At 34.9% G+C, this 17,208-nt stretch overlaps 1 protein-coding gene across 1 annotated transcript; it reads left to right on the top strand.

Moving 5' to 3' along the window:
• The first annotated feature begins 15,298 nt into the window (after nt 1-15,298).
• On the top strand, nt 15,299-16,716 carry LOC149537153 (NDR1/HIN1-like protein 6). The gene has a single exon (XM_089807253.1). The coding sequence runs from the start codon at nt 15,575-15,577 to the stop codon at nt 16,367-16,369; it is 795 nt and encodes a 264-aa protein (XP_089663379.1). The 5' UTR covers nt 15,299-15,574; the 3' UTR covers nt 16,370-16,716.
• The last annotated feature ends 492 nt before the right edge of the window (nt 16,717-17,208 follow it).

Raw genomic sequence — 17,208 nt, 5'->3', positions numbered from 1 at the left:
TACACATGTCGCACGGTATGTGAAAATAGATACAATACACCAGGATATATGATAACATATATACATCATTAGAAAAGAAGTCTCTGAGATAAGAAATAAGAATTATAAAGGTACATCTTCTGCAACGAACATCCAACAGCTAGCAATGTGAAGGGAGACCCAAATGGTAAGAAGGCACTACCTCCCGACCGCGTGGTTACCTAGTCAGGCTTCCACTCCCACCGTGCAGGGAAGATAAAGAACGATCCACATACGGCTATCGAACATAAAACATTCCTAGGCAAGGTACCCCTAATAGCCAAACTACCTCAAAGGTAACACATGCTACTCAAGAAGATAAAATAATCCAAAAGTAAGAACACTCAAACCAATACCGACACCACATAACCAAACATCATACACGAACCAAGTATAAACCAAATACCAAGATCATAAGATAAAGTCAACGAAAGATAATCATCTCAAGTCAAAAGCCACACGTCAAAAGTACAACAACCATGAATCAACAATCATCATCAATGAAAGTAAATAACCATAATAAACACATCCGACAATAGATACACCACATCCAACAATAAGTACACTACCAGAGATACACAAATCTACAGAGGAGACTCAGGCTACATACTAGGGAGTGTCATCACATGGCTGCTTGAGTTACCCTAGACTGATCTCTTAATAGACCCCGGACCCTCAAGCATTGAGTTACCCTGGACTGGTTACTATGAACCCCGAACCCTCAACATCACACATATGGAAACTAGAAAGCCCTCTCAAGAAGACGAGGCACTCATCTCATTCCCATCCTTAGTCTATACAAGCACTAAAGGCATGGGTAGATCAAAAATCTCTAACTTATCTTTTTAGTGTGTTTCCCCCCATAAATTTTAATTACTAGATTATCACTTATTACATAACTTGCATTAGGTTACCCTGGTACTGACCACTTTGGGTCCCGGACCCCTATGCAAGCCACTCCCAAGTCACGTACCTAGACAACTTCTCCTAAACACATAAATCCACAGTTGTGTCCCATACCACAACAACCCTAAAGATCAAACTCGGTTCCTTAATAGGCAACCTGATAATAGGATGGTTCTCCCACCCAAGTACACATAAATGCTTCATAAAGTAAACCTCATAACTATAATTTCAATTTGAATCACATAACACATCATGACAACTAGCCACATAAATGGTATAATAGAAATCTGACAAAGCCTCTGGTATACATCCTAGACTGGTCAACATCTAATCAACCCCAAACCCCAAAGCATAGACAATATAAGCAAAACAATATAGTTTCATAGTTTGGTTAAAGTTGAGAATCATATCGTTGAGTTAATTTGAGGTTTCGTTTTCATTTTCAATGTAAGTTTTCAAGTAGATAAGAATCATCGTTTACCCCTATAACTTACCCCATTCTTATACTCAATTATAAGGTCCAATTACCCATTTGATTTAAGTCCATTTTCTAAAATATTCCACGGGTAAATTAATAGAAAATAATCTACGAATTTATTAAAATCAATAATATAATGATTAAATAAAACTTATAACTTAAAGAACTTTCATTATTAATTAATTCTAATTAAATCATGTTTAATTAAAATAATTAATATATAAAATATTCATATCAATTCTAAATTCATTACAATAATAATAATAATTTAATTAAGAATTAAATTAAATATTATCATAATTTAAATCAATTAATTAAATTAAGAATAACAATTTATTAAAATATAATTTAAATTACTATTAATAATAACTCATTAATATTTTATAGATTAGAACTGAATATTTAATACATATCAAATAACATATAATATTTATTAAATAATATATATTAATATTAATTAATAAATATATATATTATTAATTAAAACTTTAATAATATTAAAACTTTAAAAAAAATCAAATTTTCAAAAGCGATTTAATATCGCTGCTTGCAGGCTTTTAAGTCATCGATCTTTAATAAGCCGTGTAGAGACCTGCAGGTACACTGTGTACACTGCATTGTGCAGGCCGCCGATGATTATAAAAAGATAAGTGTGTTAGGGAGGTGGGGGGTAAGTTTGTATTATATATTTTTTAATTTTTTTTTTATAATTTTATTTATTTTTAATTAAAACATTAAACAATCCTCCCCCATAGTATGTAAAAAGATATATATATATATATATATATATATATATATATATATATATATATATATATATATATATATATATATATATATATATATATATATATATATATATATATATATATATATATATATATATATATATATATATATATATATATATATATATATATATATATATATATATATATATATATATATACTATTTTATTATTTTAAATTTTATTTACTACAAAAACTTTTAAACAAATTCCCCTCTATAAAAAAAAAGAGTGTTTTATTTTATTTTAAATTTCTATAATAATAATATTTTAAATAATTATAACTTTAGAGTTGTGGAGACAGAAACCCTAAAGGGTAATTAGATTCTATATTAGAGGGTTTTGGGGTCATTATTGAGGAGAGAAGTTTTTCAGACACAGGTTTCAGGGAACACACTTTTGGAAGGGGAACAAAGAAATCTTTGAAAGCTTTGAAGGGTTTGGATTAACAAAGGTTTCCATCTTAGATGTTAACCCTAAGTGGGAAAAGTTAATATTGTATTTTGTTAAGTGTATAAATGTACGTAGGTTGTTTGAGTGGATAATTTTAAATTAGCAAGGTATAAAGGAAACATTGTGAATGTGAAGCTATGTGAGTGATCAAGTGATGTAAATGTGATATTGATGCAATGTTATGTGATTTGAATTCTGATGTATGATCAAAGGAATACAAATTTTGTGAATCAACAACAAAGGCGAGATCTGATATTGAAGATATCAACAACATCATAAAGAGGTTTTTGTAACTATCTCTTTATATTGAAGAACTATATTGTACATTGCATGTTTGGGAAGTGGGCTCATATTGTATACATTTTTTAATTGTATATAATAAATTCTAATAGGGTTGAGGCTTCTAACAAAGCCTAGTCCTCTAACAAAGACCAAGACACTATATAGATGTAATAGACTCCTGATAGGGTCAATATCTTTCAAAAGATACTTTTGATTTGTGGATCATTTTGTGGGTACCATAACCATTGGGGTTTTCCCTTGGCTATGGTTTCCATAGTTAACAAAATATGGTGTTATGAGTTCTCTTATTGCATGGTTATGTTTACTATTCAACATAGTTAATTTACTTTCTTATGCATGTTATAAATTTGTTGAAGTATCCAATTTTGGGCTAAATTTTGTGAAATACTGATTCAACCGCCCCTCCCCCCTCTTAGTATTTCCTATTTATAACAACATATAGAGAGCAAGGAGGAATAGAGAGTAATGATATTAACCATAATAATAACACAAACCCTAATAAACTTCCTAAATAGAACTTTGCAATTCCCCCAATAATAACATTCTAGGCATAGAAATATAACTAATACTAATCATAGGTATCCTAATAGTACTAACCCACATAAAATAACTAATATTAACCACATAGGAAAAATAATCCTAATAATAACTTTAACTATATTAATAACATGGATCCTAAAAAACTTATTGAATGTAACACAACAATTCTCCTAACACTGACACTTATTAAATATTTCTAGTAATAATAATATAAATCCTAATCCTAGACCCTAACCATAGTCCTAACCATAACTCTATTTATAACCTTGACCTAGACTCCAATTCGACCCGTAAGAGTGACCCTAAAGATTAGGGGGTGTATCTAGAGAGTTGGGGGGAGAGAGATATTGGGGGTGTATCTACATATTAGGGAGATCCTAAACCTTGACCATAATTCTAACCATAACTCTATCTATAATCTTGACCCAAATTCCAATCCAAACCCTAAACATGACCCTAAAGATCAATTGGTGTATCAAGAGAGAAGGGAGGAAGAAAGAGAGAGAGAGGTCAAGGGTGTATCTAGAGATTAGGGAGATATTTATATATTAGGGGGTATCACTAGAGAGAAGGGAGGGGGGAGAGAGGTTAGGGGGTGTATCTAGAAAGAAAGGAGGATTAGAGAGAGCTTAGGGGGCATATCTAGATAGATAGATTAGGGAGTGTATCTAGAGAGGAAAAATGGAGGGAGATTATGGTACATATCTTGAGAGAGAGAGATAGATAGATAGAGAGATTAAGTGGTGTATCTAGAGAGTAGGGAGGGAGATAATAGGGCATATATATAGAGAGAGGGGGTGATTAGGGGGATCTTTAGAGAGATAGAGAGATAGATTAGGGGTTGTATCTAGAGAGAAGGAAGGGAGAGAGAGAGAGAGAGAGAGAGAGAGAGAGAGAGAGAGAGAGAGAGAGAGAGAGAGAGAGAGAGAGAGAGAGAGAGATTGGGGGTGTACCTAGAGAACATGGAAATATTCATATATTAGGGGGTGTGTCTAGATAGAAGGAAGGGAGATAAAAATATTAGGGGGTGTATTTAGAGAGAAAAGAGGGCTAGAGAGAGATTAGGGGGCATATCTAGAGAGTGAGATTAGGGGGTGTATCTAGAGGGCGGGGAGGACGATTATGGGGCATATATTGAGATTAAAGAGAGATTTGTTGGTGTATCTAGAGAGTAGGGAGGGAGGGAAAGAAATTATAGGTTATATCTAGAGATTAGAGAGAGAGAGAGAGAGGGTCATTAGGGGGAGTCTCTTGAGAAAATGGAAAGTGATGGGAGAGGGAGGGAGAGAGGGAGTACATTATAAATAATTAAATGTAGGTGTCACAATAACACTAATCATAGGGGTTATAATAGAGTGAACCCGTATAAAAATGAATCTGGCAATTAGCCTAACACTGACCTAAAGTATAATAATAGGAGTAATAGCCCTAAAAATCTATGTCTAACTCAATTACTATATCTTGGTCCAAACCCTAATCTTATGCCTAACCCTTCTATTATCCTAAGTACAAAACCCTTACCCTAAGTCTATTCCTAAGTGTAACATTAACTATAATTCTAATATGTCCTATTGGTAGTGTGTCCTTAACTATAACTCTATATCTAACCCTAACTCAATGAGAAATCCTGGTCTTAACCCTAATCCTATGTTTATGCCTTCACTTATCCTATGTATGATCATCATCTTATCCCTAACCACACTCCTTATCATAATTCTTACAAGCATACTCTTAAATGCAACCCTTTCCTCAATCAAAATTCCTAAGCTTAACTGTACTACTGTGTCTAAATATCAATCTTGATGTAAGCCTAACTATAATCCTAATCTCAACACTAATTTTGGTCATAGTCCTAACCATATTCATAATGTTGGTTCTAATTGTAATCCTATCTATAACCCTAATCAAAAACCTAACTCTAATTATAAGCCTACTTATCACCTTAACAATTAGCTTATTGGATCTTGTCATGAACTAAGGATAAAGCTTACTGATTGTGGGAATCCTATTAAAGATGACAGGTTGATCTATCTTATTCATAATAAGCTACCATCAGAGTATTCCACATTTGTTTCTTCTTATAACACGTCAAAGACTACATTAGGGTCCGCCTATAAGAAAGGCTCTTTTGATGAATATGCTGATCTATTGGATACATAAGAAAAGAAATTGATATCAATGAGGATTCTCAATTCACCTAAGTCTAAAGCATTGGTGGCCAGTAATGAGGGTTCTCAAAATTTAGCTGGATAGTCTTCAAATAAAGGAAAGGGTAAGAATAAGAAGTGGAAGAACAAATCAGAGGATGCAAAAAAGACAACACCACAATCCAATCAACAAGGTGAGTCTTCCTCAAATTCCAACAAGAAGGGGGACTGCAATAAGGAGAAGGAAAAGTGTGCCTATTGCAAGAAAATGGGTCATGAAGAACATGAGTGTTATCATAAAAAGATTGATGAGTTGACCTCTATCATGAAGAAACATAATGTTCCACTATCTAATGCTTACAAGGAGAAAGAATTTTCATCAGATTCAAAGGGAAAAGGGCAAGCACTCATGGCAAATACAAATTCTTCAATGGAATGGATCCTTGACTTAGGTGCCTCATATCACACAGGTTCTTCAAAGGAGGATTTTTCTTCAATGAAGCAGTCAAAGGTACCACACATCTTTGTGGAAGATGATACTAAAATGGAAGTTTAAGGAAAAGGGAATGTGGAGATGGAAAATGGGGAGTTTCAAGATATTCTCTATGTTCCAAACCTAAGTTCTAATCTCCTCTCAATCTACCAAATCACTCACCTTAGAGATGGACATAAAGATGAGTTCCTTCGTGACTTAGTTCAAGTACACAATATAAAAGATGACTCATTGGTTGCAGTGGGGAAAGTGAATCATGACAAAAGGTTGTACTCTTTCTCCCATTTTGTGCCCAAGTCTCCTTCACATGCCTTGTTAACACAATCAAATTATGGCATGAGTGGTTTGGTCATCTTGCCTTTGCTACATTCAACAACTTTGCTTAAATAAAATTGTCAAAGGTCTACCAACAATCAACTTTTATACAGGTGAATGTTCAATAGGTTCAGTGGATATGCATCTAGAGGAGAAGTTACATAAAGGGAAGTCTTCAAGAACACTAGTTGTGCTATAGATGGTTCACATGGTATTAGCAGGATCTTTTGTAGTAACATCAGTCAACGAGGGTCGTTGCATACTTGCCTTCATTGATGACTTTTCAAGATACACTTGGGTCTACTTTCTTCATCATAAGAATGAAGTGTTGGACAAGTTTCTAGCCAAGACTCATGTTGAATAGAAATCAAGGAAAGCCATCAAAGTTCTAAGGATGGACAATGAAAGCAGCTATGTGAACACAAGACTGAATGCATAGAAGTCAGCAAAATGATAAGTCATACAACTAGGCACATGTCCACTAGATATGGGTCATCCTCCATTAAGCACAGGGGTAAGTACAATGATGAGAGGATAAGCCTAAAATGGTGTAGCACGCAAATTTATGTTGTAGACAACATGTGCTAAAAAGGGAGTGCAAATAATTGTGTTGTCTACATGACAACTTAGTGAATGATGCAAACTCCAGTGTTGTAGACACCATGTGCTGAATTAGAGTTGTGTACTTCTATGTTGTCAACATGACAACTCATGAGAGTACACAAACTTCTAAGTGTCTCACCTAAATAAATAATAAAATAATGCATTAACCTAAGTAAACTTAAGTAAAGTGTAAATAGTAAATACTTATTTACACCAATACCCCCCCTTAAGTGTAACTTAGGGGAATGCCCTTAAGCTTACGAAAACTAGGATGAAGTGCATGATGGGTCCCAGCTACTAGGCCATGTTAGGTACCCATGTACATAATGAAATGTAATCTCTCATAAAGTAGGGAAAGAAGGAAAACCTCATGGGAAAAACCCTCCCCCAAAAAGAGAGATGAAAAACACACGATGTATGGATGGATGGAGTAATCAAGACCCCCCCATTATGATATACATCCAATATATACATAAGAGAATGATGAGAAGAGGAAGAGAGATAGGATAGGCTCCCCCCCCCCCCCAAAGAAGAATGCTTGCTAGTGACTGCTTCGATGAAGAAGCTGATCCAAGACTGCAGAATGGTGTTCCTCCCCTTAGGAAGAAACAATACCAAAGTTAGAAATGAGATGCTTCCATTGTGTGTGGAAAGAATGCCATGGATAAGTGATGCCTTGAAAACCTATATGGTAAAGTTTCTGAAGAGGATGTTTTCAAAATTGAAGATGAGCTTGTCTCCTTAGATCCTAAGTCATTTGATTCTATACAAGATTTCATCATTAAGGTGAATGAACTAAGGAAAAAGCTTACTAATTGTGGGAATCCTATTAAAGATGATAGGTTGATCTATCTTATTCATAATAAGATGCCATCAGAGTATTCCACATTTATTTCTTCTTATAACACCTCAAAGACTACATTAGGGTCTACCTATAAGAAAGTCTCTTTTGATGAATATGTTGATTTGCTGGATACATAAGAAAAGAAGTTGATATCAATGAGAATTCTCAATTCACCTAAGTCTAAAGCATTGGTGGCCAACAATAAGGGTTCTCAAAATTCAGCTAGATAGTCTTTAAATAAAGGAAAGGGTAAGAATAAGAAGTGGAAGACCAAATCAGAGGATGCAAAAAAGACAACACCACAATCCAATCAACAAGGCAAGTCTTCCTCAAGTTCCAACAAGAAGGGAGACAACAATAAGGAGAATAAAAAGTGTGCCTATTGCAAGAAAATGGATCATGAAGAACATGAGTGTTATCATAAAAATATTGATGAGTTGATCTCTATCATGAAGAAACATAATGTTCCACTACCTAATGCTTATAAGGATAAAGGGTCTTCTTTAGATTCAAAGGGCAAAGGGTAAGCACTCATGGATAATTCAAATTCTTCAAAGGAATGGATACTTGATTCAGGTGCCTCCTATCACATGGGTTCTTCAAAGGAGTATTTTTTTTCAATGAAGCAGTCAAAGGTACTATATATTCTCATGGGAGATGATACTAAAATGAAAGTTGAAGGGAAAGGAAATGTGGAAATGGAAAATGGAGAGTTTCAAGATGTTCTCTATGTTCCAAACCTAAGTTCTAATCTCCTCTCGATCTACCAAATCACTCACCTTGGAGATGGACATAGAGTTGAGTTCCTTCCTAACTCAGTAAAGGTGCAAAGTCTGAAAGATGATTCATTGGTTGCAGTAGGGAATGTTAATCATGAAAAAAGGTTGTATTATTTCTCCCATTTTGTGCCCAAGTCTCCTTCACAAGCCTTGTTATTTCAATCAACTTCAACAATGCAATTATGGCTTGAGCGGTATGGACATCTTTCACTTTTGCTATATTTAGCAACTTTGCACATACAGAATGGTCAAAGGTCTACCATCAATCAACTTTTCCATAGGTGAATGTTCAACAGGTTCAGTGGATATGCATCTAGAGGAGAAGTTACATAAAGGGAAGTCTTCAAGAGCACTAGTTGTTCTTTAGTTGGTTCACATGGTATTAACAGGACCTTTTGCAGTGACAACAGTCAGCTAGGGTCGCTATATACTTGCCTTCATTGATGACTTTTTAGGATACACTTGGGACTACTTCATCACAAGAATGAAATGGTTGATAAGCTTCAAGCCTTCAAGGCTCATGTTGAACACAAATCAAGGAAAGCCATCAAAATTCTTCAAATGGATAATGAAAGAAAATATGTGAACAGAAGACTTATAGACTTTTGCAAACTTGAGGGAATTGATCTTCAGAATCCACCAGCATTCAGTCCGCACAAGATAGATTTTTAAGCTATGAGGATTGGAACTCTTAAGTCCATGGCAAGTTGCATGATTAAAGCCGAGTCTCTAGATCCATCACTTGAAGTCAAAGTGATTAGTAGTGCCATTCACATTCTTAATAGGTCTCCTCATCCAGCCTTAGATGGAAAAACTCCTTTTGAGGGATAGTGCGGAAGAAAACCTATTGTGACACACTTTTGAGTCTTTGAAACAAAAATTTTCTACTGCCCAAAGGGATTTTTTTTTTGCAAAAAAAAATAGTTGAAAAAATAATGCAGAGAATTAAATTACAGACCCAAAAAATTAATCAAATAGATCTGCAAATGACCATACCCGAATTGAAAATCGGGGCTTTCGGGTGTCGATTTGCAAATTTTTTTTACTTCATGATTGACTTTGGGCTAAGGTAGCCGGGTTTATAGTCAATCTTCACTGAATCGGTGTTCTGGATGCAATGGCGAGTTCATATCTGGCTCTAGACGCTCCCAATTTTTGTAGTACTTTGAATTTAGGCCAAGGTGCTGAAGCAACAATGGTCTCAAATGACTATGTGATGTGAAAATCTCCAAGCTCTGATACCATGTAAGAATTTTTCTTAGGAAAAAATTCACCCAAGAACTAAGAACTCAAACACAAGCACAAATGTAGACCAAAAAGGAGTATGATCAGAATAACAATGTATTCAATTCAATATGCCTTAAAAGTACACTAGGAGTGCCTATATATAAAGGCCTCTAAGATGCATATAGAATACCTCTGAATCAACTACATGATAAGTCATACAACCAAGCACATGTCCACCAGATATGGGTTATCCTCCATTAAGCACGAAAGTAAGTGCGATGATGAGAGGATAAGCCTTCAACAGTGTAACACGTAAATTAATGTTGTAGACAACATGTGCTAAAATAGAGTTGTGTACTTCTGTGTTGTCAACATGACAACTCAAAAAGGTGTGCAAACTCCTAAGTGTCTCACAAAATAAAATAATAAAATAATGCATTAACCTAAGTAAACTTAAGTAAGTGTAAATAGTAAATATGTATTTACACTAACAGACTCTAACCCTACCCCTATCCCTAAATCTAAGTTTAATTGTAATGCTAATCATATTTCTAATACTATATCTAATTGTAACCCTTTGCATAACTCTACTCCTAACTCTAAATTTTTTTGTAACAATATCTATTTTAATGTGGAGCCTAATGAGACTTAGAGGTTTATTCAACATGGTTTCCCCCTAGGTTACTGCTATGGTGGTTTGGGGGCATCACTCCTAAGATGGAGTCAAGGGGTAGTGTTGACAATTGGCTAATGAAGATATGTAATTGTTGTCATTTATGGCAACACATGATGTACATGCTTGCAGGAAAACTTGGAAATAAAGATACTTAGCTTTTAGTACTTAGAAAATTGTCTAAGTTTGAATTTGGTATACAATAGTGTATTATTTTGTATGCAACTTGTTACTGACATCATATTATGACTAGCAAAGATACATGGAGATAGTATACATGTTGATGATGATGTGTATAACCTCAGAAGTTAGTATTGACTGTATGAAAAAGAGATATTTATGTTTTATCAATGAAACAAGATAGCAAAATTGAAGGAAATGAATTATTTTGTTTACAAAATAATTACTTAACACATTAGGGCCGACATCCTAGATGTTTACTCTAAGTTGGAAAAGTGTATTATGGTCTTACCAACCTAGCATCAATATATGAAAAGGCATGGTATTTATGCAAAGGACATCTTTCGATAAGGTGTGTGAAGTGTTGTAGAATTGTGTGATATATTGTGATATGCAAACTTTTTGTGAAAGCGAGATATGCGAAGTTGATTTTGTGATCAGAGATCAAACTAAGGAAGAAGTTACAATACCTACATTCCAAAAATTTGATTACTTGTTTGGGTAGTGAGCTCTTCTTGTCATTAGAAGTGCATGTTTGGGTAGTGGGCTCATCTTGCATCTATTGTACTACAACTCCTAACAGGGTTGAAATCTCCTAACAGGGATTCAAAGTCTCCTAATAGGTACTCTCTATATGTAATTTTCTCATTGACTCCTAACAAGGTCCATCCTCTAACAAGGAACTTATATATCAGTATATTATCTAATGGGTATCATCTCCACCAGGGTTTTCCCTTGGCCAGGGTTTCCCTAGTTAACAAAATATGGTGTTATAAGTTATCTTTGTGCATGGTTACTATTACTGTTCAACATTACTTTATTACTTTGTTATGTATGGTTTAAAGTAACAAATAATATCCAGCTGGGACTAAAGTTTGTAGATTACTAATTCACTCCCTCCCTCCTCTCATAGGCAACACCCCAAGTGCGCTTGCTATCCCAATACATGGTGGGGTCAAGGGACAACACCCACATGGGGTTTTTTGGGGGCAACACCCTCAAAACCAAAAATGACTCACTATTGTAAAAAGTATTGACTGCTATGTTTCTATTGGACAACTTATTTTATTCCTAATTTTGTAAGCAACAAAAACTTGTATAAAATGGCTTAGGTTTAGGGATTTCATAATGTATGATGAGATTTTAGCTTCTTGAGGTAGTATTGAGTTGTAAGGGATTGTAGATTGTAATCACTAGATAATAATAATATTGGACTTGTTGTTGGTGGACATAGCGCAAGGATTGGTTGTGTCTTGTGTTCTCTTGTATGTGATTTATTATTTTTTTATATTGGTCATATTTGCATGTAATTTTTATTTATGTCTACTTTAATCCTAATAATATCCTTAAAATAATAACAACTCTTAAAGTTATTCAAATTAAATATTACATATAGAATTTTTTAAAAAATTGAGGAAGAAGTTTATACCAACTTTAACAAAATATACAACTATAATTAAAATCAATCAGTAATCTGATACTAACCTTATCAAAATGAAAAATAAAAAAATATTTTTCCTGTTACACTGTAACTGGCACTAGCTTTTATACATGTGTGTGTGTGTGTGTGTGTGTGTGTGTGTGTGTGTGAGAGAGAGAGAGAGAGAGAGAGAGAGAGAAGTGAGCTCATTCCAAAAATTTGATTACTTGTTTGGGTAGTGAGCTCTTCTTGTCATTAGAAGTGCATGTTTGGGCAGTGGGCTCATCTTGCATCTATTGTACTACAACTCCTAACAGGGTTGAAATCTCCTAACAGGGATTCAAAGTCTCCTAACAGGGACTCTCTATATGTAATTTTCTCATTGACTCCTAACAAGGTCCATCCTCTAACAAGGAACTTATATATCAGTATATTATCTAATGGGTATCATCTCCACCAGGGTTTTCCCTTGGCCAAGGTTTCCCTAGTTAACAAAATATGGTGTTATAAGTTATCTTTGTGCATGGTTACTATTACTGTTCAACATTACTTTATTACTTTGTTATGTATGGTTTAAAGTAACAAATAATATCCAGCTGGGACTAAAGTTTGTAGATTACTAATTCACTCCCTCCCTCCTCTCATAGGCAACACCCCAAGTGTGCTTGCTATCCCAATACATGGTGGGGTCAAGGGACAACATCCACATGGGGGTTTTTGGGGGCAACACCCTCAAAACCAAAAATGACTCACTATTGTAAAAAGCATTGACTGCTATGTTTCTATTGGATAACTTATTTTATTCCTAATTTTGTAAGCAACAAAACTTGTATAAAATGGCTTAGGTTTAGGGATTTCATAATGTATGATGAGATTTTAGCTTCTTGAGGTAGTATTGAGTTGTAAGGGATTGTAGATTGTAATCACTAGATAATAATAATATTGGACTTGTTGTTGGTGGACATAGCGCAAGGATTGGTTGTGTCTTGTGTTCTCTTGTATGTGATTTATTATTTTTTGATATTGGTCATATTTGCATGTAATTTTTATTTATGTCTACTTTAATCCTAATAATATCCTTAAAATAATAACAACTCTTAAAGTTATTCAAATTAAATATTACATATAGAATTTTTTAAAAAATTGAGGAAGAAGTTTATACCAACTTTAACAAAATATACAACTATAATTAAAATCAATCAGTAATCTGATACTAACCTTATCAAAATGAAAAATAAAAAAATATTTTTCCTGTTACACTGTAACTAGCACTAGCTTTTATACATGTGTGTGTGTGTGTGTGTGTGTGTGTGTGTGTGTGTGTGTGTGAGAGAGAGAGAGAGAGAGAGAGAGAGAGAGAGATCGCTATTGAGGCACCTATTTCATTTAATCCCAAGGTTATTTTTCTTAGTTGGGATTGATGAAAATAGGTGCCTAAAGAACGATTACTCTTGGTGTATTTTATATATAGGTATATATAAGCTAGTTAATCACTCAATCATAACATCCTAATGAGACTTGAACCTTGATGATAAAAGAACAACCACTACAACTTAGTCATAAGTGTACACCATAATGACATAATTAATACACTATGTACTAATTTGTCCCCATTATGAAAACTCAACTATAACACTGTAATGGGTCTTGACGATAAAGATGCCACCATTGCAACTTAGTCATCACACTAGGAGAAGTGAATGAGTAGTCGTTATAGCTAACTTCATACATTCATAGAACCTATGATATATATTGGGTTTCAATAATTCTTTTTTGTTTGTCTTCATTTGCAAGTTACCTAATTGATATCTTGTGGTTTTTGGGTATTAATGAAGCTCCATGTAGAATTTGTTAAGTATCAAAGAGTTTAAAATTAGTCATTTCAAAGTTTTTTATGATACATACCTAAAGATGTATGAACAATTACGTACTCAAAGTTGCCATTACTTATGGACAATTGTCCCATGTGCAACACACAAATGTACTAATAGTAGTATACAAATGGGTCAATCAACTAAGAAAAGTTCATAAACATTTGACTATTGATACATGGAAAACTTATTAAGAAATTCTTAGTTATAATTAAGAGATTTTTAGCTATCTATTTTCTAATACATACTTAAAGACATCTCAACAATGGTGTACTAAAAATTGCCACTACTTATGGTCAAATGTCCTATTCGTAGTGCACAAATGTAACAATTATGGTGCACAAATGAGTCAAATTTATGAACCAAGAAAAGTTCAGAAATGTGTGACTCTTGATACATGGAAAACTTATTATGAAACTTTTAGCTATGTGTTCTCTAACACATACTTAAAAATGTCTTGACAATGACGTACTCAAAATTGCCACTACATATGGAAAAATATCTCATTTGCGGCACACAAATGTACCAATAGTGGTGCAAAAATGGGTCAATAATGAACCTAAAAAAGTTTATAAATGATTAGTTGTTAATATATGAAAAATTAATGAAGAAACTGGTTATTAAGATACTTTTAGTTATGTGTTATCTATTACATACTTAAAGATGTCTCAACAATTGTGCAGTCAAAATAGCCACTACTAATGGACAAATGCCCCATGCATAATGCACAAAAGTAACAAAGAAATGGTGGTGCATAAATTTGTAAATTAGGAGCTAAAAATGCTAAAAATGGTTTTGACTATTGATACAACCTAAGTTGGTCTAGTGGTGGAGAGCTTGGACTCTTGGAAAGCATATTGCAAGTTAAATTTTATTTGTGGGTAGGTTATGTATGCCTTGTTTGTAGTGCAATTAGGTGCCCATATCATTGTGGCAATGTATGTCTTCTTGTATCTACAATTTTCCTTGTAGTGTAATTAGGTAACAAACCAAAATCGTAGACTATAAAAAATACTTAATATAACAAAGTGGTGGTCGCGCATAAATTTGTAAATTAAGAACCAAAACTGCTATAAAAAAAAATGGTTTGATTTGGAAACTTATGAGTAGAATTTTAGTAAAAAAAAATTTCTCCTAATGCTTACTATACCAATACAAAGTAGAGACTCCCTAACCAAATAAATAAATAAATAGATTTAAGTTGGCCGCTGATTCCGGCAGAACATAGGCTCCGGCAGATACAAATCCCGGTGCGGGAAACAAGAAACGAACGGTCAGTGTCAAAAAATGGAAAAGACAGCGAAGGAAGGGCAGCAGGCAATGCGGGAGCAGATTGTCAAATATATTTCTGATTCCGATGTGTTTGTTGAAAGCGCGTGATCCCACACCCAAATGCTTTTATCTTCCCCTTCAATCCACGCCATTCCGCACCAGATTTGCCACCCTCAAGAACACCACAATTCTTCTCATCCGAAAAACAAGATTTTTTTATTCTGGGGGGATTCGCTCTTCATCGATTCATTGCAGTAGTTAGCAATGGGAGAAAACCAGCGGATTTATCCTGCGGAGAATGCAGAAACGAAAGGGAAATCCTCGCCGCCGCCTCCGCCTCCGCCTGCAGGAACATACGTTTTTCAGTACCCGAAACAGCAGACGCACAATGGCCCCTCGCAGATCAGGCGCCCTATCAGACCTCAATATTTCACCCCGCCTCGCCGGCGCCGGAATCACTGCTGCTGCTGCTTCTGCTGGATTGTAGCTTTGCTGTTTCTTTTGATCCTGATCGTCGCCATTGCAGGCGCCGTCCTTTACCTTCTGTACAAACCCCAGGCTCCTAAGTATGATGTCCAGGGAATCGCCGTGAAAAGGTTCGGTTTTGGTAAAGATCAAACCCTAAGCGCCGAATTCGCCGTTACTGTCCGCGCGAGAAACCCTAACAAGAAGATCGGGGTTTATTATGAGAAGGATAATCAGCTGGCGGTTTTGTTTTCCGGTAGAAAGCTCTGTTCCGGCGGTTTTCCTGGTTTTTACCAGGGGCACCGGAATACGAGTGTTTTCACGGCGACTCTCGCGGGGTCCCGGGTTCGATTCTCGCAGGGGCTCAGATCGAGCTTGGATGCGCAGCAGGCCGAAGGAAATGTGCCGCTGGATGTCGTAGCTGATGTGCCTGTGAAAATTGAGGTTTGGGAATGGAAATTGCCCAAGGTTATTGTTCATTTGCGCTGCAAATTGACCGTGGATAAGTTGGCGGCGGATCGTGCTGTGAAAATACAAGATAAGAGCTGCGCCGTGAATGTTAAGTTTAAGCTCTGGAAATTTAACTTTCCGTAGGTTGTTGCTTTGCGATTTGAGTGATCTGCCAGGAAGTTTGAAAGGATTTTGGTACATTCTCATCTGAGAGTGTTTAACAGATCTTATTTTATTCTGAATAGATTTTGGTTACATTCTCTTTTGAGAAGGTTCCGTAGATCTGATTTCGTTTTGACTAGGTTTTCGTACATTCTCTTCTGAGCAGGCTCAGCCGATATTATTTTGTTAGTTTGAGTAGATTTTGGTACATTCTCTTCTGAGAAGGTTTAAAAGATATTATTTTATTTTATTCATTTGTCGATCCGCATTCATGTAATTTATCACCTCGATGATATTAAAGCATGATCGGGCTAATTCTTTTAAGCTTCCTCCTCGGACTATTTCTGCATGAATTTGCATGCAATTTGGATGGATTCTGGTTGCATCAAATCGACCTGAATTTTCAGCTCGCCTGTTATGAATGGCAAATGCATTTATCTCAATGTATTGTGGAATTCATGCTCTCTATAATATATTTAAGTTTGAATTCTTAAAGCAGATAATCTTTAGTGATTCTGGTTGGAGATGATGCAGTATCGAATCGAGCTGTATTTTCAGCTTCTCTTTTATGAATGGAAAATGCATTTGTCTCATTATTTCTTAGAAATCATGCATTTAATGGTATGTTAATTTCGGATTCTTTATGCGGATCATCGCTGTGATTCTGTTTGTTAATCGTTTACGATACAGTCTCGAATCGAACTGCATTTTCATTATATCTGTTCTGAATGAAAAATGTCATTTTTATCATTCTGTTGTAGAAATTTTGCATTTATTATATATTGATTTTGGATTCTTTACGCAGATCATCACAGTGATTT

Source organism: Cupressus sempervirens, chromosome 10 (genome assembly GCF_028749045.1).
Source record: "Cupressus sempervirens isolate cs-2001-9-10 chromosome 10, ASM2874904v1, whole genome shotgun sequence".
Lineage (NCBI taxonomy): Eukaryota > Viridiplantae > Streptophyta > Pinopsida > Cupressales > Cupressaceae > Cupressus > Cupressus sempervirens.
Note: the sequence above shows the minus strand (reverse complement) of the source record. Positions and strands in the feature narration are given on the sequence as shown.

What these genes read in the sequence shown, in the direction of transcription:
- LOC149537153 (XM_089807253.1), top strand. Translation starts at nt 15,575, where the DNA reads ATGGGAGAAAACCAGCGGATTTATCCTGCGGAGAATGCAGAAACGAAA.